A 24371-nucleotide genomic window follows, 5' to 3' on the forward strand; every position below is an offset into this window, starting at 1 on the left:
AGAGAGAGAGGCAGGGATACAGGCAGAGGGAGAAGCAGGCTCCATGCCAGGAGCCTGACGTGGGACTCGATCCCGGGACCCCAGGATCATGCCCTGGGCCAAAGGCAGGCGCCAAACCACTGAGCCACCCAGGGATCCCCTCTTTTTATTTCTATAAATATTCCTAAACTCTGTTCTGGAACGCAGTTAAATTACTTGGAAACAATTTGATCCTTTGAAGACTTGTTCTTAAGTCTTGTTACAGAGTATCAGAGCAGCTTTTAATCTAAGGCTAGATTTGTCCCACTACTGACACCACAGTCTTCTAAATATTTTACCCAATGGCTTGTGAATTATGCAAATTTTTCACTCCACTTTGTGAGAATAATCCTAACCTACATACACTCCACAGACTGTTTTTTCTAATCTTTTCAGGTAGTATTTTCCTTAGCCTTATGTACGTTCATCACATGCATATGCTGAGCAGCACTCAGATTAGGACTCAAGAGGGTACAGCCTTAAATTTACACAACGTTATATGTCAGTTATATCTCAGTACAACTAGGAGAAGATTCAAGAGGAATCCTCTGAAGCTGTCTGGAACTCTTACTGTTGCTCTTTCCTCTTTGGTACTCTGAGCTGCAAACTCTAGCTGAAAACTAACTCTAGCTGCAAACTCGGCCTAGTTTTGCCCAGACTCCTGACTTTATCTCATCAATTAAAGGAAATTTTCAGCTGGGTTCTCCTTCCCTGCTCTGTGGTAGAATCTTTTTTTTTTTAAGATTTTATTTATTTATTCATGAGAGATACAGAGAGAGAGAGAAGCAGAGACACAGGCAGAGGGAGAAGTAGGCTCCATGCAGGGAGCCCGATGTGGGACTCGATCCTGGGTCTCCAGGATCATGCCCTCGGCTGAAGGCGGCATTAAACTGCTGAGCCACCCAGGGATCCCCCTGTGGCACAATCTCCAAGCAATAAGCTGGGGCAATAGTAGGATTCCCCTCGATTGTGCCAACTCTCTCAGGGTTTACTATTCTGTCCTGTCTGAAAACTGTTTATTTCATATATTTTGTCTAGCTTTTGGTTGTTCTTAGTGGGAAGGGGAATTTGGTCCCTGTTACTCCATCTTTCTTTTTTAATACACATTTTTATATCTCAATTATTGTAACCTGATTCACTGAGCTTTCCATTGAGTTTCTCATTTAAAAATCCAGGTAATTGCATTTATTGAGCCTCTATGATGTTCCAGGGATCTCCTAAGTATTTATATGTATTACAACATTCATTCTTCAAGACAAGAAAAAACACAGCATCATTAACTTTCTTCTTGAACTAGGGCAAGACTTGACCTTGATTTCAACAGTTATTAAATGAATAATTCATAGCGATGTACTATATTTTCTTTATTCATCCATCAATGAACACTTAGGTTGTTTCCATATCTTAGCTATTGTGAATAATGTTGCAATGAACATGGGAGTGCATATATCCTTTCAAGTTAGTGTTTTTGTTTACTTTAGATAAGTGCCCAAAAGTGAAATTGCTGGATCATATGGTAGCCCCTTTTTAATTTTTTGAGTTACCTCCATATGGTTTTCCATAATGGCTGCACCAATTTACACTCCCACCAGCAATGAACAAGGGTTTTCTCTTCTCCAAATCCTTATCACACTTGTCATTTCTTGTCTTTTTGCTAATAGCCATTCCAACAGGTGGGAGGATATCTCATTGTGGTTTTGATTTGTATTTTCCTGATGATTAGTGGATGTTGAAAATCTTTTCACGTACCTTTTGGCCATCCTTATGTCTTCTTTGGAAAAATGTCTGTTGAGATCTGACCATTTTTTCATTAGTTATTTTGTTTTTGTTTTGTTTTGCTATTGAGCTGTATGAATTCTTTATAAGAACTTTCATACATTAACCCTTTATTAAATATATGTGTTACAAATAATTTATACCGTTCAGTAGGCTGCCTTTTCATTTTGGTGATGATTTCCCTTGCTTTGCAGAAGGTTTTCCTATAATTCATAGCACTATATTTTTAAAATTTTAAGATGAAGGAGAATGGCATTAGATTGATTTTGTTTTAAATTCAGACTTCAACACATACTGGTTTAAGGCTAACTAGCTGCAGAATCTTAAGCCAGTAATTTAACACTTATGTGCCTCAATATATTCATCTGTAGAATTGGGATACTATCTCTCTCCTGGTATTTTTAAGATTAGACCATGTCACTACACCTGGGATGCCTGGGTGGAGGTTGAATGTCTGCCTTTGGCTCAGGGCATAATCCCAGGGTCTGGGATCAAGTCCCATATCGGGCTATCCAAGTTAATGGATGTTAAATCATGGATTTAAATAAATTTACCTAAAACCACACACCCATCCTGACCTCTTAAAAATCCCTAGGATTTCCTATACCCATCTCAAAATTCACCCTTTCTGTTTTTGTTTGTTTGTTTTATTTCATTTTTTTTCTCATTCCCTTGCACCTGAAGACTACTGTAAATTCCCAGATGAGAAAGTAAGAACTGAGGGCATCTTGGTGCCTCCATTTATTCCCTTCATAAATCATTCAAACACTCTGGGCCTAATAATTAGATATGGAAGACAGCTATTGTTGGATGATAACCATTATTTAATTGTACAACTGAATTCTACCAAGGAAAAATGTCTTTATTAAAGTCCTTAATTTAATAAAATAAAATCAGCCCTCATTTCCCATCAACTATAGCAAGAATATTTCTGAAAATATTGATCTGTGTTCTTTCCCACATGCAGTTGTCTCATATACTTTATGGGAAACATCCACATTTCTCCTTTTTTCTAATTTTCAAAGGTTTTGAATTTGAGATCACCTGTCGAAACTAAGCTGAGCTGAAATATCTCCATTTATATAGAACCTTCCCATAAAATTTAAAATGAAATTTTAATTTCTTATACTATCCTACAAGACAATATGTGATCTTAACTCCTATCTACTTCTCTTATTTCATCTCTCATACCATTTCTAGCCACACTGACCTTTTTTGTGTTCCTTGAACAAGAAAAATTTACTAGTGCCTCAGGTCCTTCCCCTTGCTATTCATTCTACCTGAAACACTCTTCTCCCTGCCTTCTACCTGGATTGGTTCTGTCTTACCCTTCTGACTTCAAACCGCCTCTCTAGAGAGCATTTCCCTGATCATGCTATTGAAAGTAGCCTCTCCCCATGGATGGACCTCAAGGATATTATGATAAGTGAAGTAAGTCAGACTGAGAAAGACAAATACCATATATTTCACTTGTATGTAGAATATTAAAAACCCAAATCAATAAACAAACAATAAACAGAATCAGACCTATAAATACAGAGAATAAACTGATGGTTTCAAAGGTAGGGAGGATGGGGCAATGGGCAAAATGGATGCAGGGGAAGTGGGAAATACGGGCAACAGTTATGAAATGAATAATTCATAGGAATAAAAGGTACAACATAGGGAATGTAGCCAATGATTTTGTAATAGCGATGTAAAAGGACAAATAGTAGCTACACATGTGGTGAGCATAGCATAATGTATAGAGATATTGAATTACTATGTTGTATACCTGAAACTAATGTAACATTTATGTCAACTATACTGACATAAAAAATTTTAATAAAAATTAAAAATAAACTGACCTCTCCTTTCTCCAACTAATTTGCTCTCCATAATATCACCCTGTTTATCTTCTTCCTAAATAGCATCTAATACTGACTGAAATTATTTTGCTTATTTACTTATTTATTGTCTATATCCTCTTACATGGGCTAATATGCTTCCAGCTCTAGGTAACAGCCAGAACTCACTTTAAAATATGAAATTTGTTATCTCACATGACTAGATGTCCAACAATAGGGAAGTCTCTGGGCAAGGGAGGATGAGTAGTTTAAAAATGACATTCAAGCAGTGCCTGGGCGGCTCAGTTGGTTAAGTATCCAACTCCTGATTTCGACCCAGCTCATAACTTCAGGGTCATGCAATAGAGCCCCACATCAGGCTCTGCACTCAGTGGGGAGTCTGCTTGAGATTCTCTCTCTTCCTCATGCTCTGTCCCTCCCCTGCTCTCTCTCTCTCTCTAAAATAAATAAATCCTTTTTAAAAAATAACATTCAAGGACCTAAATTCTTTCAGTCTCTATGTTCTACCATCTTTATTGCCTAACTTCATTCTCCTCTGGCTTTGCTCATGGTTGCAAAATGCTTGCATTGGTTCCAGGCGACACAACAATGGCCAGAGAGAAAAGATGCTATCTCTTCCTATATCTCTTCTAAAATGGGTGATGGGCACTGAGGGGGGCACATGGCAGGATGAGCACTGGGTGTTATGCTATATGTTGGCAAATTGAACTCCAATAAAAAATAAAAATAAAATTGGTAAGAAGTCTTTTTCCACAGTCCTCATTAGATTTTCTCTGACTTTTCATTAGTCAGTGTTGGATCACGTGCATGGAGATGGTTTAGAACAAGTAGTCTTAATGGAAAGGATGTTAGAAAGTCAACCACCACAACATGTAAATGATCACTAGAGCTTTAGGATGTTGTCTATCTCATTCATGACTGTATTTCCAAAGCCTAGAGTAGTATTTGGCATGAAATAGGGGCTCATTTAATAAATAAGCCCATTTAAGTAAGTAGCATAGGAAGAAGAAACAAAACTGACATTTGTTGAGTGCCTACTAAATGCCAGACATACAACATGATCCTCATTATCATTTACTTCTCCAACAACTTCATAAAAAAGGTATTATTATTCTTTCACACAAAGAAAACTAATGCTTAAGAGATTAAGAATTTAGCCAAGATCATAAAGCCAGTCAGCCACAGGACCAGGATTTGAAACTATGAGTGTCTGGATCTAAAGGCCATACATACATTTCCCACAACAACCTAATTAAAAAGGGTATTCTTTCCTTTTCAGAAACAACTGGACAAACATGTCAATCCCATGTGAAGAATATCTAAAGAAAACCTGATTAAACTCATACTTAAGCCTAGAAGTTATTAGGAAACCAGCAACCGTCTTTCACTGATACTATTGATCTTGTATCTTTACCCTATCACTGGTTTATTTGTGTGCTCTGGTAAAATTAGGCAAAGGGCAGATTGAAAAGGAATTTTTCCCCTTAATACTAACATGTTCACAGAAGAAGTGTTTAAATGTTTGGATAAAGCATTTGGACAAAACACTTTTTATTTTTCTCCAGTTAATCTGTTTGTCTTTGGTAAAGTGGATAAAGCCCTGGTATCTTGAAAGCTAAACCGTGGGAAATCTGGAAGGTCAGCTCTATTTCTGATTTGGCTGTGTATCCTCAGCAGCTTGCACATAGTAGGGGCTTCCTAGGGTCGACACTGCCTACGCATGCACCAGGCATGCAATCCACAATTGTGCCCGTATTGTGCAATGGGAGACCCACCAGCCACAAATATATCCTAGCTTTTGGTGACTGCACTCATTTTTCTGTTGCCTTCTGCTGGGGAAAACAACGGAAAACAAAGAAGAGAGGAGGAGGCTTCAGTATTCAAACACGGCCAGATCAGCTGAGAACTTGCACAGTGATCACCCTCGGGTTACGAAGAACTGGACGCGAAGTTAAGGCAGCCTTGGAGGTTATCCGAATCCCCAGCCAAGGGCGCGGCTACTTCCTGAGCCGCCCCGGAACCTTTCGGCAGGCTACGTGGGTTTCAGAGGGAATGCTTTAGGAACAGGACTACTTCCGCTGCTGAAGTGAAGAGAGGGGTGGGGAGGAAATAGCTCGAGGATCCGCATCCTGCTGGCGCTAGCGGCGGCGGAGCAGGCAGCGAGGGGGCGGCGGGTGGAGGAGGCTGAGGGGGCGGCGGCAGAGAAGAAAGTGACAGAGCCGGTAAGTTAGCCGCCTTAGAGCAGGGGACAGTGGACAGCGCCCCGGGCTGGCTTTGCAAAGCTTGTCCTAAGTTGCTGAGCTGCCAGGTGGGGTAAGGGGCCGTGCTTCGTCGGCCGCCTGTCAGTCGGTGCGGAGAAGGGGCTCTTGGGGCGCTGGGGCTGGGCCTCGCGGGGCGCTAGACGGCGCCGAGCTGCTGACAGGCGGCCCTACCCCGGGGCGCGGGCGCGGGGCGCGGGGGGCGGGGTGGGGGCGCTGGGCTTCGCACCCCGCACAGCCTCCCGGACCAGAGGGCTGGCATTCGGGGGGACGGAAATGGACACGCACCGTGCGTCCCGTTTCACCCCGGGGACCTAGCGAAATCTTGCCAAGTAGGTGGTGGACATTGTACTGGGCGCTGAGGGGAGGGCTTGTAAGGAGAGGGTTAGCCTGGACCCGGGGCGGCTCTGTGGGGTTGGTGCTGCCCGGCAGTCGGAAGCGGAGTTGTTTTTAAAGGCAAATGCCGCCCCCTGCTCCTGTCACTTCGGGACGAGTTAAAGCTTCAGATCGGTTGTTAAACCAGCGTGTCCCGCCTCCGAGCCATCGTGTCGGTGCTCGTGTGGGTATCTGGTGAATGTTGTGTAGTTACACGGGACGACGAGGTCAGAGTTCAATGTCCTGAAGCACTTCTCGGAGAGCGGCGAGACGACTCTGGCCACCGGGACGGTGTAGCGCGCCTTCCCTCACCTTCTCGTGTAAGCGCTTTCTGTATCCAGAGGAGGGGTCGTCGTCGTCAAGACACTACATAAAGGTCATGCTATGGGCAAAAGCCTGTGGTACAATATAATTTAAGATTCTCTACCACTGAACCAGATGATTGTGTAGAGATTGTTACTGCAAAGATCGGATTCTTTTTTTTTTTTTTTTTTTTTTTGATTAAGTGACTGCTTTTCTGTTGTCTTAGGTTCGGCTTTAGAGTGTGGTGAAGGGTACTTTTCATGGTGCATGGAAGGAAAGCCAATGCGCAGGTAGGTTTTAGGAGGAAAACCTTCGGTTTCACTGATTGAAATTCAGCACGTAAATAATTCAGGACTTCATTTAATTTTTTTTTTTTTAAAGGGTTTCAAAGTTCACCAAATTCAGTTTGGAGCTATGATTCTCATTCTAAAGGAAATCAAAATTATTATCAGGAATTAGTCCTTTTTTAAAATAAGGGTCTAATATAGTACTAAATTTCTAAAGGGCGTTCTGAATTTTATGTAGTTATGAACGTTTAAACTTTCCTTTTTGCATGGTAGATTGTGATAAATAATCATTAAGTATAATATGTATGATACTATATGGGTTCATTAGTCTTTGATTCTATATGGGTTCATTAGTCTTTGATTCCATAAAGAATGTAAAAGGTTCAGTTGCCATAGAAGAAGAATAATTATTTATAACACACTGTACTATATATCTAATTGTGGTTTTGGTTATTTGATTGATGATCAATAATACATTTGTTCTGTGTTGTAAAATAACTGCATTGCAGGAAAGATTATTGAAGGACTAAAAAAGGTATTGGACGTAGTAACTTAGCCCGTAGAAAAATAGAACAGAATGTAAGAAAAATATAGACAAGCATAAACCCTCCCAGTTTTAGAATTTAGTACCTTTTTTTCCTTAATCGTTTCTAACATAGATCTAGAGTCCTTATCAAAATCAGCCTAATTCTATTTCTTTGTTCTTTAAACTCATTTTACATATATTGAACTGTATGTAATCATTTGTTATTCAACATCAAAGAGAAACAGTTCTGGCAAACCCTTTTAAGAGAAGAAACATTTCATGATGGGTGTATGACTTATGACTTAGAACCAGGAGCAAGAATTGGAATATCTATCTTTTTTCCAAACCTGTTACTGATTTTTTGATTGCTATTAGCCTACTCTGTGCCCCAATTTATTTTTCTAATGTATCTGATCAGGATATTGGGAACTAATGAATACTTGCAAATGCTCTGAGATCTCCAGATGAAAAGATGTGATGCATGTAACAAATGTCATTATCTTATTTGTATCTAACTCCATGTAGAAATAATATTTGGCTGCAAAGTACATGAAGAAATGAACAACACATATATTAAATGTTTTACCACTTCATCCTTTATCATGGTTGCAAAAACCACTAATTGCTTCTCTTCCTCAGCTGCCATAAATGTCATATCTTATATAATTGCTAAAATAAGAGCCTATTATTTTTTAAAAACGGAAGGCACAGCGTGGGAATGTTTTTGGTTTATCAATAATTTCTGTATAAAATATTCGCTTAATCATTCATACCTATTCTTTTTTTTTTCTTGTTTTATTATGTAATACTCCCAGTTATTCAAAATCAAGTTGGAAAATTCTGATGACATTAACTGTTAAACTACAGCTCTTTCTTCATCAGCATCACTTGGCCAGAGCCCAGCCTACCCATTGCTCTCTGATTTAATTTTACCTTTGCTTACATTAAGTCACGTTTCCTTGTTGGGCCATCATTTCTGCTGTTCCAGCCACAGAGGCAATCTCTGTGAAGTAATGTTGGTTTTACATTTAGCTGCTAATGCAGAAGCTTTGAATGAGAAATAACTTTATATTAAGATTTTTTGAATACATGTTCATTCTCCCTACTAGGATGTGAACTCTTTGAGTCTCATGTCTTCTATATGTTTGTAGCCCTGGCACCTAATGATTACTGAATAGTATGACTACACAGTATATGCAGTCTTCTCCCCTGTGTTCCCCCATGCCAAAAAAATATGAACCACAGAAAGTTTGAAAACTAGGGTTAAAAGTATTCTAATAATTATAAAGTTTTGTGAAATTGGTTGACATCTCAGTAGTAAAAATTCATTGTATTCATTTAACTAATCATAATATGTACAGATACAAAACTTAAAAGATACAGTGAGATATTCAGTGAAAAATGTAAAAGATACAGTAAAATATTCAGTGAAAATTGGGCTCCCAATGCCAACTCCAGCTCCCATTTCTCTTCTTTATGGGCTACCACTATAAACAGTCTTTTACTCATTTTCATAGACATTATGATGCATATGCAATTTATATAAAATATCTCTCCTTTTTTGAAAACAATAATGTCAGCATATCATGCACATTCTTTATTTTTTCACTTCCCACATTATTTTATAGATTGTAACAAATACATATATGCCCACAATATTCTTTTTAATAGTTATATACCATTTCATTGTCTGTAGGTGCCATAGTTAACCAGTCCTTTTTAGAGACAATTTAAGTCATTTTGTTGTTACAATCAGTTCTGCAGTGACTATCCTTGTCAGTGGTTTTTGGCCAAATGTGTATGTATAGAATAAATTATTAGATGTAGAACTGCCCAAAGAGTATGTGTGTTTTTAAATTTTGGTAGATAGTGACAAATTTCCTTCCTTAGAGATTATACCAATATGTAGTCTCACCAAAAATGTGCCTATTTCCCAAGATACTATTTTTAACCATTTATTTCATTTAGAGATACTAAAATGTTTTGGAATGTAATTATTTCCTCTTTCCTTAAATATATAAACAGGAAACTGAGCCGGATTATATTAGAAATTAGTTTATTCACTCATCAAACATCTATGTAGTACTTGTTAAATGCCTGTATGCTGCATACATACAGATGAAGGGATGGAAAGACATGTAAATAGACACCATAATACAACATGAATAGAATTTTAATAGAGATACAAAATAGAGAAGGGAGCGTCTGCTCTGTAGAGATGAGAGCTTCACAAAGATGGCGATATTTGAGCTGGATCTTCTAGAAAGGATAAGGATTTGCTTTAAAGAATGTACTTTAAAAGATAGTAATTTAAAGAAGGAAGTTAATTAAAGACACGATAAACAAAAGGAACAGCTATGCGCCCCACCCTCACCCCCAAAGACATGAATACCTACAAGTATATGATATGAATGGAGTGGTAAGTATATATGGAGTGTAAAGTATGTGGGAGCAAAAAAAGTGGCAACAAAAAATTATAGAAAATTAGGCTGCAAACATGGGAAATGGTTTGGCTTTATCCTGTAGGTATTTAAGAGTCCGTATACATTATTATATAGATCAGATTTGTTCTTGGTGCTGATATTTGGAAAGATAGGGCATGGACTAGAAAGAGGGAAGAAATGATGGCAAAGAAAGCTATTGAAAGTAGTTTGTTTGTTTGTTTGTTTGTTTATTTATTTATTTATTTATTTATTTATTTATTTATTTATGATAGTCACAGAGAGAGAGAGAGAGAGAGAGAGAGAGAGAGAGAGAGAGGCAGAGACATAGGCAGGGGGAGAAGCAGGCTCCATGCACCGGGAGCCCAACGTGGGATTCGATCCCGGGCCGGGTTTCCAGGATCGCACCCTGGGCCAAAGGCAGGCGCCAAACCGCTGCGCCACCCAGGGATCCCGAAAGTAGTTTAGATAAAACCTGACAAGGACTGGAAGTAGATCTATGGTAGTGGGGATTGAGAGAAGAGGATGGAATGGAGTTTAATAGTAACATCAGAAGGATTTGGTGAATAAGTAAGGGAAAGATAATGCTATAAATGACTCTAAAGATTTCAGCTTAGGGGGCACCTGGGTACTCAGTTAGGCATCTACCTTCAGCTCAGGTCATGATCTCAGAATCCTGGGATGGAGTCCCGCCTCAGGCTCCCTGCTAAGTGGGGAGTCTGCTTCTCCTTCTTCCTCTGCCCCTCCCCTCTGCTCTTCTCTCTCTCTCCCTCTCTCAAATAAATCTTTAAAAAAAGAGAGAGAGATTTCAGCTTGGGAAACCAGGTGCTGCCCTGTTGAGATAAAAAAAATATATAGGAAGAGGAACAAACAGGTTTCAGTAAGCCAACAATAATTTCTCTTTTATACACTTTAAGATTATTGTCTAGGAAAGAGCCAAATAGAGATAGCCAGCATGTAATTGGAATATGGAATATGGGTTTGGGGCAGAAGAGAGGAGTTTGGACTAGAGATTTAAAAAAAAGAAAAAAATTTGTGTTACCAGTACACAGAAGATTCTTGAAGTTGTAGGCATGAATGAGAGTAGAACAGAAAAGGAGAATGCCAAGGACAGAACTTCAAGGAGTGCCAGTGGTATTTAAGGTGAGGCCTAAGAAAAAAAGCCAGTAAAGATTCTAAAATACATAAGAAGCTTAACGTTGTTTGGGTTTTGTTTTATTTCATTGTATCTTGATTTTTTTATTGATAATTTTCACTCATGGTGAAGATCAGATGAGCTTCTCCTTGAGTTCAACCTCAAATGACAAAAAAAAAAAAAAAAAAAAAAAAAAAAAATCCCATTCAGGAATGCCTGAGTGGCTCAGCGGTTGAGCATCTGCCTCTGGCTTAGGGCATGCATGATCCCAGGATCCAGGATCGAGTCCTGCGTCAGGCTCCTTGTAGGGAGCCTACTTCTCCCTCCGCCTATGTCTCTGTCTCTGTCTCTTTCTGTCTCTCATGAATAAATAAATAAAATCTTTTTAAAAATCCCATTCAGATCTCCTATCTTTAGAATTTCCTATTTAGTCAATCTAAAATGTATGTTTAAAAATAGTAGCATAAGATACACCTGCTTGATTGACTCTTCTTTGGTGTGGTATGCACTTGAGGTTGGCTTGCTGAACACCTCTTCTTCCTTTCTTTATTACATAGAAACAAGAAAATGAAATACTATGCTTGGTATCTTCATCTTCTTTGCATTTTGGGATGCTGTATAACACAATGCTGCCAATAAAATGTCACCAGAAGCTGCTAAGAGGTATCCTAGGAAGGCTTTTGCTTTCCTGACGTAAAGGGAGACTAGCTTGCTTGCATGCTCTTCCATCTTCATCTTGCCTTGATTGCTGGACCAAGGCATCCAATACTGGCAGTCATTTTATGCAATAAGCAGTGATGAGATATTTTATGGGGCTAAAGCATTTATGACCTATTTTCATATTAAGGGGTTAGCAGCCTGGATTTCTGGTATGGAATCAGGTATGCAATGTAGTGCTAGTGGTGCCCTTCTAGTAAACAGAGTTGGCACTTTGGGATGGTACTTCTGTTTTAAGGATTCATATACTCATAACTGTAGCTTGCTCTCTTATTCAAGTGTTTAGGACTTTAAATGATGGTCAGTTCAGCTGAATCTTTTTTTTTAAGAGAATGCTATTAATTTCCAAATTAAAACAAAACTTTTGAAGTATAAAAGGAGAGATGTTCATTTAGGTAGGGAGCAAAATTCCAGGCTAAGAAAAGATTCTGCAAGTCTTTGGACTAGAAGATAAAACTTGATTATGAGTGCTTTAGAAGCAGAGACTATGTTTTTTAAACTTTTTACTGTGTTGGATTTCAAATTATGTTAGCTACTTACAGAGGATGGCTCTTTCCTCAGTTAATAATACTACTTTTGAAATAGAAGGTCTGAGGAATGTGTGACCTGATAGCCCTGAAATTTGAAGGTGACTTACACATTTTGGGTAGGTAGGAATGTTATTTACTTAGGGAGGTACCAGAATTTGTACCATTCCTTTGGTAAACATGAAGTATATTTAAGATATCTAATTTGTTCTTTGGTTTATGCTTCCTACCTGTACATGATTTGGTTATTCTTACTATTATTTTAAGAGATATCGATATTCATGGAAATTACTCATTCCCTTACCTAGCATACATTTCCTCAACTACCTAAATACTTGTGACTTTGACCTTTATTTACTTCAGCAGTTCATTCTTACTCTTACTGAGAACAACTCTTTCTGAAATCATAAGTCCTCATAACTTTTTTCCTGATCATAACCTCTGGAGTGCCCATTCCATCAGTTCTTTGATGTAGTCATAATCAACATACCTTTGCCCCTTCTGTTTTTGCATAATTCACTTCTGCAACCACTTCAACCATTTTCTAGCCATCACAGCTCTTGAGGTTGTCTGTGGCATTTCCCAGCTCTTGATTAGTGCAAGCATTTATATTCCTTGATTCAGACTGTTGATTACTGCTGGATGAAACCAGCCATGGGATATTTGTGCTACTCTAATCAGGTCTGTAATATTATTTGAGTGGACATTGTTCCCCTGCAGTAATTCTGTACGTCTCTAGGTAATGCTTACTCATTCTCCACAGCAGCTGTGTCACATCTTCACCCATTCTCTAATGATCCTGTCACTATTCTCACTGGCAGCAACTTAACAGAAAAAATAGGGGCCATCGGGTATGAACTTTTCCGAGCTTCTGATACCTCCTTACCACAGAATAAATGTATCTGTTTCCACCTTGTCTTCCCCACCTCTCCCTTCCTCTGATCTCTTATGTAAGCCCTTTTACCTTTTGTCTAAGAGTCATTCCTCTGTATTTTGGTTCCATACACTCCCACTCTTCAAGGATCTTATTCCATCATTTATTCTCTCTCTTTTATATTTTTAAATTTCTTCCTCCTTCTTGTTCTTCATATCAGTGTATATCACTTTCCAGTCTTCCTTAACTTTAAACTGACATAGTACTGTGTGTCTCTTCTTTTCACAGGCAAGCTTTATTCTAGAAATACTCCATTCCCACTGTCTCTTTACCTTCACTGACCACTGCCATTGAATACCTCAGCTTTTTACTGAAAGTTTAGGGATAATGAAGTTTTTTGGCCACTCATCATTTACTTACTGGCTGTCTCTCCTTAGATCACAAACTGCCACCATTTTTATCAGTCCCCCTTTCCTTTCTCTTCTGTTGTAATTCTCTTTCTTACTTCTAAACTACTGTTACTTTATTATACTGAGCAGTTTAGTCTCTTTGTCAGAATCCTGATGTCTCTACAGAGGTTAAAAAAAAAATCTTCTATCTTTAGGTAGTTCATATAAACGTGGGGGCACAGCTTCACATAAGACAAAGAATGATAGGGACTGTGGTGAACTAAAAGTACAATTCTCCTTGTACTCTTTTTTTGATACTCAAAATGATTTTTATGCTACTCAAATTCAATTTCGATCTCAAAATGAAACAAACCGAAACTGGTAGGCAAAACCCTTATGATGGTCTTTATCATTCCAGGGATCCCTCAACTTGCCTTTTATAATTAAAAGGTCTAAATCCTTGTTTTCTCAAAGCACCATCTGTCTCTGAAATAAATGTTGTTCTTTTCCCCAGAATGTAAAAGAACAATAATTGATAGCAATTTTTTTCTTCTCACCATATGTAGCGATTCAAATATAGTAATTATAGTTTCTTAAATGGATTCCATAATATCTGATGCCTGCCTTACAGGGTTTTTTGGATTAATTGACATTTTGGTAAAAATAAGAATCTTTCTTATTTTATTTGATTTTATGTTTTTGACAATAATGGTTTTACTTTTTCTTGTTTCCTTTATAGCTGCATTTTAAATTATTGCTTTCTCCACTCTGTTATTTCCCTTCAACGTAGGTCAATATATTCTTTTGTAAAAACTGATTTCCACTGAAAAAGAGATTTTATTTTATTACTAAAATTTTATTAGCCAATTATTAGTCAGACTTTAATGTGTGTTAAAATTACCTGCTTGTTAAATGCAGATTCTAGAGGCATGCCACCAGAGATTCTGATTCTCTAGTACCTCAAGAGCCTGCATTTTTATCAAACACCCCTGTACATCTGGTGTCAGAGAAACACAATATTGGAAAGTTAATATAACAGCCTAATAGGAAATGTATCTTCTTCTCACATTTTCACTTCTTTTGAAAGAAAGGCCACAAATTCAAGCCATAATTTTAAATCTATCAATACTATGTTTAGAAAATCTGATAATAATGGAAGAAGACCTTTTAGATAGAAGAGTATTTGACTGTTCAAAGCAAGGGTAAATTTCTGTATTCAAGGTGGTTAGTAAATTTAGAATATTCGCTGATTTTCCTATTTCTCATTTTAACTACCATGTTTTTAGTATCAAGAGTGTTTTGGACTGAAAGTCCTGACTCAAACTGATTTAATCAACCTGAAAACTTTTTATTTATATAACAGGAAGGCCAGAGGTAGAGGTCAGCTCCAAGGCTGGTTGATACAGTGGCTTGATAATAGCATCTTGGACCCAAGTTCTGTCTGTCTCTCCAATGTAGCTTTTGGAATATCAGCTTTATCCTAACCCCAAATGGACCTTCCATCCCACTACCATCTTGTAGAATGCTGTGTTTTTCTTTGTTAATGCCCTACAGAAGAAACTCCCTAAATCATGGAATATAAGTCTGTTCCTGTATTTTGATGACCAGTTTAGGTAAGAACATACCATCAGTTAGTTGATTTGAGACAATTCAGGATTCATCCTTAAAAACTGGGGGGCATGGTCATCTTTCTTGAAGCACATGGCTGGTAGAAGAACAAAATCAAGGTTCTGTTAAAGTTTGAAAGAGTTGATGGTAAAATATTATATTAGAATTTATCTTGAAGTTATGCTTTTCATCAGTGCTAAAAGAATAAAAAATTTATTTGCTAAATTTATTATGCTAAATTTATTATGAGCAGATCTTATACCATTTCACTTTAGAAAGACTGATTCTTTCCAAGAATTGACAGAGTCATTTTGTAGGAGAGGGCAAAAGCTCTATTTGGTCTCCCTAGTTTGTTAACTGTAGATAGAGTTCAGAGTAATCCTTTTACTTGCCTCCTTCAACCTTAAAATACATGTAGATTAATCTTGCAAATTAAGGTTATAAAAATGTTATTTGGCTTCAGTTTCTTTTTGTATTTGTGATGTCGTTAGTTCAGTATTGAGATAGAAAGCCATAATTTGTAAAAGCAAATAATTTGAGATCTTCTAGTTTTTCCAGATGAATTTTTACTTGGACCATAAAGCTTGCTGCCTCAAGATTTAATTAAAACCTTTCCTAGGGCTCTGTCCTGGGGACCAATTCACACCTCAATTTACCATCCAACCCCCCCTCCCAATCTTTAGAGTATTTATTTCATCAGACTCCAAACAAAGAAGTTGTGAATATAGATGTGACAAGGTGTGAACACAGTCTATTTCTAGGACCCTTATTATAACTTCCTTTCTGAAGGTGCCCAGAAAAATGTAAAAACCCCCTACTTCTCTGCCATTAGAATGCTGTGGATATAATGAGAATAATGGAGGCTGTGCACTTAGATTTTTAAAAGTACACATTTACAAACAATAGCAGAACATAGGAGAAATAACTTAATGTATAGAATTAAATATGGCTTCTAGAATTAAATTGCTAGAATTGGGGACACCTGAGTGGTTCAGCGGTTGAGTGTCTGCCTTTGACTCAGGACGTGATCCCGGGGTCCTGGGATTGAGTCCCACATTGGGCTCCCTGTAGGGAGCCTGCTTCTCCCTCTGCCTGTGTCTCTGCCTCTTTCTCTGTATATCTCATGAATAAATAAATAAAATCTTAAAAAATAGAATTATATATTACTTCTCAGGACATTTAAAATTAGTTACTCCTTAAAGTCTCAGCCTACCAGTAATCCTTGTTTTCATTTCTTCTCATTCTCCTAAAAAGGCAATATGGTCCAGCCATGTGGCAGTATGCTTACTTTTTTTCCTTCCATCTAAGAATAACAACCACATAAATCAGATTGCCAGAGTCATTTCTATTTCAAATACTCAATCCAGTTGCCCAAGACTGTTTGGGATAATAAAGCACTGACTTTGAAGTCAGAGGACCTACATTCAGACAGATTCCAAAACTGTCCTTGTAAGGTTTATGTGATTATCCCTACATTACAAATAGTGGAATTGAGGATGAGAGAAGTTAAGTAATTTGCCCAAGATTATAAATGATAGAAGTAAGATTTGAACCTAGCTATAAGTCTGCCTGGTTACAAAACTGGTTTCAAGAGAATTCAATAAGACTTCAGATGGTATAGTTTATTTTGGCAGGTAGAAAAGCTGAATTCATTTAACGACCACTTAACACTAAATCCAGGTATTGGGGTATAGCAGTGAGCAAAGAAAAAGGGGGGGGGGGCTTATTCTCATGGGTCTTATATTCTAGTTGGGGGAGAAAGCTAATATATCAGTAGGTAATATATTTATGAAGAAAAATAAAGGGTATAGAGTGGTAGGAATTAAGAGATGCTATTTCATATAACATTGTGTTGGGGAGGAAGGATTTCCTCTGCCCTTCAAGATGCTTCTAGCTGGACTTAGAATCAAATTAACCATGAGGCAGATTAACAGGAGGAAGTAAAATTTAATAGCCTGCTGTAAGGATACACACACACATGGAAATTCCAAAGATAGTCAGACAACGTGATACTTATATGAGCTAAGGAGAGGGGTAGGGTCTGAGGGTACAAGGGGGAGAAAGACCGTTAGCAGAAGGGAAAGATGTTTGGAAGACAAGGGTACCCTAATTTGTAGATAAGTTTCTTAGGTAAAGAGAAATCTCTGTTAATAGCTCTCTTCTGATAAAGCAGGCAGTTGAGGGGGATATAAAGAGCTTTTTCTGAGTCTACTGGGTTTGGATTGCTTTTAACTCAAAATAATATTCATGCCAAAGTGGCCCATCTTAAGGTGGCCTGCCCTTAGCCCTTACAGTGGTCTGATAAGTTGACATTTGAGCAGAGATCTGAAAGAAATGAATGCATGAGCTCCATGAATATTTGGGGGAAGAACCCTTCAGGAGGAAGGAATAAGGCTCTGAGAAGTCTGGCATATCCCAGAAAATAGCAACAAAGTCTGTGTGTCCAGAGAATAATGGGCAAGAGGAAAGCAGTAGGAGATAAATTCAGAGCGTTAGCAAGGGGAAGAGTCCTGTAGATGTTGGTAAGCCTTACATGCTTTGTTTTTTACTATGAATGTTGAAAGCATTTTGACCAGAGGAGTAGTATAATCTGGCTTTTTAAAAAAGATGTATTTATTTGTGAGAGACGGCGCACACACCAGAAGAGGGGAAGAGTAGAGAGGAGGGATAGGAAGGGGAGAAGAATCTCAAGCTGACTGGGCACTGAGCATGGAGCCCAGTGCAGGGCCAGGTCCCATGACCCTAAGATCATGACCTGAGCGAAACCAAGAGTTTGATGCTTAACTAACAGAGCCACCCAGGTCCCCCACAATCTGACTTTTCTGCAGGATCACTCAGGTTGTTTAGAGAAGAGAATATAAATTGGCAAAATTGTGTCTCTCATGAATGAATAAATAAAAGCTAAAAAAAAAAAAGATATGTCACTGAGATATTTAGTTTGTGTGATAAGAAACATTCATATTGATTCAAATTCAGAAGAACTTATCCAAGCAGGAGATAAGGATCTTTTAGCCACTCACATAGGGTGATTGGAACCATGAGATTAGATGAGTTCCCCTAAGAATGTGTATAGAGAGCTGAGAGGATGGAATTCTGAGAATTCAGGAATTCTCCAAATGACCACATTTAAGATTTTTTGCAAGATTGCAAACTAGACCATTGATAAGAGTTTAGAGAAATTAGCCATTATTAAAAATCAGGATCTATGCTAATATGGTAGTAACAGCACTTTTTTTTTTTTGCTGTGGAATACTTTTAATGAAAAGATGGATATGTAGAAATGAGCTTACATATTGTACATAGGCACAATAAAAATTGTTTATATCTGAGTTCAACAGTACTATGTTTATGTACATAATAATGGTTACAACAAAAATGTTTTCATTTCAACATTCAATGTAAATATTAAAATAGGAATTTTTGAATTTATCTTGTTTTTAATGGTGGTTCTTTTTTTTAAAGAAGCTTGATTATACTGCTGTTAACCATGTGATTTATTTTTTCAGCATCTACTACGTACAAGGTATCTTTAAACAGTGTGATTAAAAGTTTCCTTGATTGTTTATGTAGGTGGTAAAATTATTCTTTAACCACTCACTTTTTTTCAGTCTATAAATTGTCAAGCATAAACAGTGCTGTTTCTACTAGATGTCAGGAATTATGAACATTTTTTTATTCTAGAATACAGAATCACCTGTGGGCTAAGGTCAAGAAGCATTTATAAGTACTTGGGAAAAACAGGTTGCTGTTGGAGAAAGGAACAGCTGTGTTCTTCGTTTTCAGGTTGTGCCTTTGTAATGTAAATGTAGTTTATTTTCCCCCAAAACGTCCTTTTCTGTTCCTCTTTCCTTCTCAAGGGGCTCTTTCAACACAGGTGTTTTATTATACTGTAGTTCTTGGTGCTATAGCATTATGGGTAGTAAACCGATACTGTCCTTTGCAGGCCAGATATTTAGACTATCTCAATATAGTCATAGATGATTAAGTCTGTGAGACTCACATGAGGCTAACCTAAAACCCAGTGATCAGAATGTGGGAGCCACCTACACCCTCCTTTTAAATAATGTGATATCTTTGGAAGAATTATTCATCAGATGACTGCTTAGTGAGTATAGAATGCTAATTAGATGTAGGATCGTTCCAGGATCAACAAATACCTTATTGATTTTTGCCTTTCTGACCACAATTTGTACCCTGGCTCCCCTCTCTCTCTGGTTATTCATATATCTCTCCTTCTAGACAGTTAGGTTTCCTGATCGACTTTTTATATTCCTTTGAATTTTTCTCAGTTCAAACTAAATATTTTGTAAATTATATGCAATTAGTAAATATTTGTTAAAAAGAATAATTACCATCTTGGGCATAGATTCTCTTTTCTCTGCATGTCAGTAGATAGAGCCTGATGTTTATGAAAATGCAAATATCTTCATTACAGTTATTTGTCAATTTAAATTTGTGGTATTTACCTAGTAAACACCTGAATTTCTACCTGTGAAATATGAACATAAGGTATACACTTGCTTCTCTTATATATTATCTGGAATAACTTTTTAAAAGGTAATAAACCCTTGACTGTATTTTATTAGAAATGTTTAAAGATAATTCTGAAAATTTCTTAGACCATCTGAGTATTTTCTAGCTGGAAAAGACTTAGGTTCAATTTTGTTATGCTATTTTCAAGCTTGACATTCATTTTGTAGGCATCTTACCAAGTTATTTGACTCTTCTGATAGTTAACTGATGAAGTTCTTTATGATGACTGGACCAAAATAATCTGCATTTATTGCAACTTCCTGGGCTTGTAAAAAAGAATTGTACAGAAATTTGGATATCCATAAGGAAAAAAACTGAAAATCTTATTTTGAATTGTTAAATAATTCTAAAACTCTCTTCTTTCCCCAACCCAGCATTCACATCAGTCACAGTTACTGAATATTTACAGTGCCCCAAGAGATAGTTGCGGTTTATCTAAAAGTGTCAGGGAGACCTCCTCTGCTACTAAAAGGAAAGCTTCATGATTTTGAGCAAGTCACCTTACCAAATCAGTTTCTTCATCTGAAAAGTATTATGCTAAATGATCTGATGATCCATCCTATTTCAAATCTCTCTCCATTCTTGAATCTAGGTGACAGATTATACCAAGGAAGGAAGGGTGGTTTTCACATTTAAAGACATCTGGAGAACATTAACATGTAAAATTTACTAACAACACATATATACCCTGATCCTATGATGTGGTATGTATCAAATTTGAGAAATTTACAGAGCTGCCATCCCCCCTTTTTTTCAGATCCCTTTTCAAAGGAAAATAATTATTACAGTCTCTCAAGAGTGTGTCCTTTAACATAGTTAGGGTAACACATCATTAAATATATTTAAAATGCCCAATTTACAGACTTCCAGAGTCTTTGTGTAAGAGTAGCTTCCTGAGCTCCAGTCATCACCCCACCCAAAAGCCACCAAAAACAACAACAGCAAATTCTAAATAAATCCCAAAGGACAGATGTTCTTTTTCTTCTTCTTGTTCCTGTTGGCTCTTGTGTCTTAGGACTTCAAAACTCAGGTCAGAACTCTGTGTCAGTAGCTTTTAAACTTATTTGATATAACATACAGCCTACAGAGGGACCCAATTATACAAATGTATATAAATTTATATGTTTATGCAACACAGAGTTAAAACATATTTAACTAAAGGGAATGCATACCAATATTTTTTTCTTTTCTTCTGTTTCATTGTTTTAGTGCTGCTTGTGACACACTGAATTGATTTTACAACTAAACCTAGCCCTCATTTATAGTACTCTTACTGTAGAAAAATACAAACCTCCAAACAGTCAACATAAAATTAAACCTTTAGAAAATTATTTATTTGTAAAGTGAGGAATTTCTATTTATGGACCCATACATTTCTTTTGTAATCATAGTGTAAACCTTCATTGATTCTGACTGATTTGGTAGGAATAATTGGACGTGTGTAGTACTTTTATTAGGAGGAGAGAGAGAGGGAGTGGGGGAGAGAGAATTTTAAGCAGGTTCCATGCCAGCACACAGTCCAATGCAATGCTATGATCTTACAACCCTGAAATCAAGAGTCGGACGCCTAACTGACTGAGCCACCCACACACCCTAACATATGTAGTACTTTTAAACGAATGAGGCTTATTGTCAGATTTAATGTCTCTAGTCCCAAAGTAGTCTAACAAAATCTTTGTCCAGAGGTTCTTAAGAGTCCTACTAAGTAAAAAAATATTTCACCTGCTATTTTCTTTACCACTTTAATGTTCATAAACTGTGAAGAAAAGATTTCTAAGATAAACTTCAATCCAGACCCTTCAGATTATTGTTATTCAGAATTTATTTAAATATTAATTGAAGCATATCAACTCAGATTTGATTTCTTTTTTTTTTTTTTTAGAAGACTTTATTTATTCATGAGAGACACAGAGAGGCAGAGACACAGGCAGAGGGAGAAGCAGGCTCCATGCAGGGAACCCAACATGGGACTCAATCCCAGGTCTCCGGGATCATGCCCTGGGCTGAAGGCAGGCGCTAAACCGCTGAGCCATCCGGGCTGCCCTCAGATTTAATTTCTAATATAGTTAAGCATAACCACCTTCTCTGAAAGGAAGGTAGATAGTTCTATTACTAGAGCAGCTAAAATTTAAAATTGTTAACATGTACTAAGTCTTGAGCTAGAAGCATTTTTATACATTATCTCCTTTCATCTTTGCTATAGGGAATAGATACTTACCCATTTTAAAGCCAAATAAACAGAATTAGAAAGGTTAAGTAACTTGCCCAGTAATCGTGAGTACTAGCATTTCAACCCAGGTCTATCTGTTCCACAGTATACTTTGAAACTTTATGCTCGCTAGTGACAGAGTAGCCATAGTTCCCAAGGGTCAGCTGTTAGACTTGGAAGGGGGGAATAAAAAAAATCTTAATTTAAGGTATGGTAAAATATTTTGAGACATCTTTGGTTGGACTAAAACTTATGCAGAGAAGAGAACTTTAACTCATTTCTCCCTGGGAATGGCTTCTAAAATATTTGGTTTGATTCTTTGCCTTTTTACAAACAAACTAATGTGATTACAGTTATTTACTATACTTCCTTGCTTATAAGACAAATGGCTCACTTAATAACTTTTTAGAAGTGTAAACATTACATTAAAGATATGTAAAGCTTTTATTAGCTGACAGTCTGGCATGTATTTACCCATATAAATTGATACCTAAGTTTTCTTCAATATCACAAAGTTCAATTCTAAGCTTTCCTCTCTTTCACAGACCAGAGAATGTCCTGAATTATGTCTGGCCATCAGCAATTATCTATAGCATCCCAGCAACATGCTTGTGATTTTTTTTTTTAAGTTTAGTTTGTTTTTTACTTAGAACCACTGTGATAGCCTGTATAAACTGTGAAAACTATGTATTTTAGAATAAGTAAATGTAGTAATACATATAAAGTTAATTTGGGGGTCCCTGGCCTCATTTTTCTGATCTTTTCATGCAGCATGAGCTATATTTTATAGCTTTTGTGGTGAACCTGAGAGAATATTATCCATGATAATGAGAAATAAACATTTCTGTGTCTTATAAAAATAACGTAACAATATTTTGGCTAAACCAGATTAAGTAATTAAAGTCCACAGGTCTGTTTTGTGCAGAAAAAGAATCATTTATAAGTGTTTTTCGTAGGGGCAGCCCGGGTGGCTCAGCGGTTTAGTGCCACCTTCAGTCCATGGTGTTGATCCTGGAGATCCGGGATCGAGTCCCACGTCAGACTCCCTGCATGAAGCCTGCTTCTCCCAATGCCTGTGTGTCTCTGCCTCTCTCTTTCTCTCTCTCTCTCTCTCTCTCTTTCTCTGTCTCTCAAGAGTAAATAAATTTTTAAAAAGTTTTTTTCATAAATTTTTATTAATGTATTGCAGGTAGTTGTAAAAGATGTAGCCCAAGATAGTCTAATCTGAGTGCTTTTGAGATGAAAAAAGAATTATCCTTTATTGTATAGGAGTACATAGTCAAAGTGCTCTGATTTGGAATTAATAATGTTTGTTCTTCAGAAGACTTTAAGGAAGTTTATGAGTCCTAGCATTCTTAGAACGGATGCTCTTAGGGATCTTAATTCTCCCTTGATTACCCACAGGTTTCCCTGTCTCTTTACTGATGAACACTTTATGGCAAGAGTGAGTTTCTAATAATATTGCCATCATCTCTTCTTCCTTCCTTCCCCCATTCCTGTAGGTGTACCAACATTCGACCAGGAGAGACTGGAATGGATGTAACAAGCCGCTGCACCCTTGGAGACCCCAATAAACTGCCAGAAGGGGTTCCCCAACCTGCCCGCATGCCCTATATCTCAGACAAGCACCCTCGACAAACCTTGGAAGTGATTAACCTTCTGAGAAAGCACCGGGAGCTATGCGATGTGGTGCTAGTTGTGGGCGCTAAGAAGATATATGCCCATCGAGTCATTTTGTCAGCCTGTAGTCCCTACTTCCGAGCTATGTTTACAGGAGAATTGGCGGAGAGCCGTCAGACAGAAGTAGTGATCCGAGACATAGATGAGAGGGCTATGGAACTACTGATTGACTTTGCATATACCTCCCAGATAACTGTGGAAGAGGGCAATGTTCAGACCCTTCTGCCAGCTGCTTGCCTCCTTCAGCTGGCAGAAATACAGGAAGCCTGCTGTGAATTCTTAAAGAGACAATTAGATCCTTCTAATTGCCTGGGCATTCGGGCTTTTGCTGACACACATTCATGTCGTGAGTTGCTCAGGATAGCAGACAAGTTCACTCAACATAACTTTCAAGAGGTGAGTTGTACTTAGTAGTTTGAATGTGGTCATACTGTATTGGTCAGGAGAGTAATATGAGTTCACGTTCTGCTAACATGTACCTGTTTGGGTATTTACTGCTGATTCTAATTCATAATAATACCAAAGAAATAAATTATAATGAATTCTAGCTGGTTTGTATTTTAGAGACCAATTTTATGTTCTGTTAACAGAAGTTAAGGTTTAGGGATTTGATTCTCCTTAGCCATATTAATAAACTAGTTTAGAAGTCAGAATACAGTTTATTAATTTATTAGGAGATCTGTGTCTGATAGGATACCTGGTAAAAGTCATTTGCATGAAACATTACTTTCCTGATTATATAGATTGCTCAGCAGAATAAATAGTAAGTCATCAGTTACTTGGAGAACTAACCATCAAAAAAAATAAAATTAGATGTATATGAAAAGAATTTTTCATTAAATTTGTTATTTTTCATTTATTTAATAAA

At 37.4% G+C, this 24371-nt stretch overlaps 1 protein-coding gene across 1 annotated transcript in view; it reads left to right on the forward strand.

The window, feature by feature from the left end:
• The first annotated feature begins 5718 nt into the window (after positions 1–5718).
• Positions 5719–24371, forward strand: part of KLHL20 (kelch like family member 20) — a 54706-nt gene continuing 36053 nt past the window's right edge. The window contains exons 1-3 of the mRNA XM_072830675.1: positions 5719–5863; positions 6804–6867; positions 23326–23899. Of these exons, the coding sequence (XP_072686776.1) occupies positions 6845–6867; positions 23326–23899 (597 nt within the window). The 5' untranslated portion in view covers positions 5719–5863; positions 6804–6844. The remainder of the gene's footprint in view (positions 5864–6803; positions 6868–23325; positions 23900–24371) is intronic.

Source organism: Canis lupus, chromosome 6 (assembly GCF_048164855.1).
Source record: "Canis lupus baileyi chromosome 6, mCanLup2.hap1, whole genome shotgun sequence".
Taxonomy (NCBI): Eukaryota; Metazoa; Chordata; class Mammalia; order Carnivora; family Canidae; genus Canis; species Canis lupus.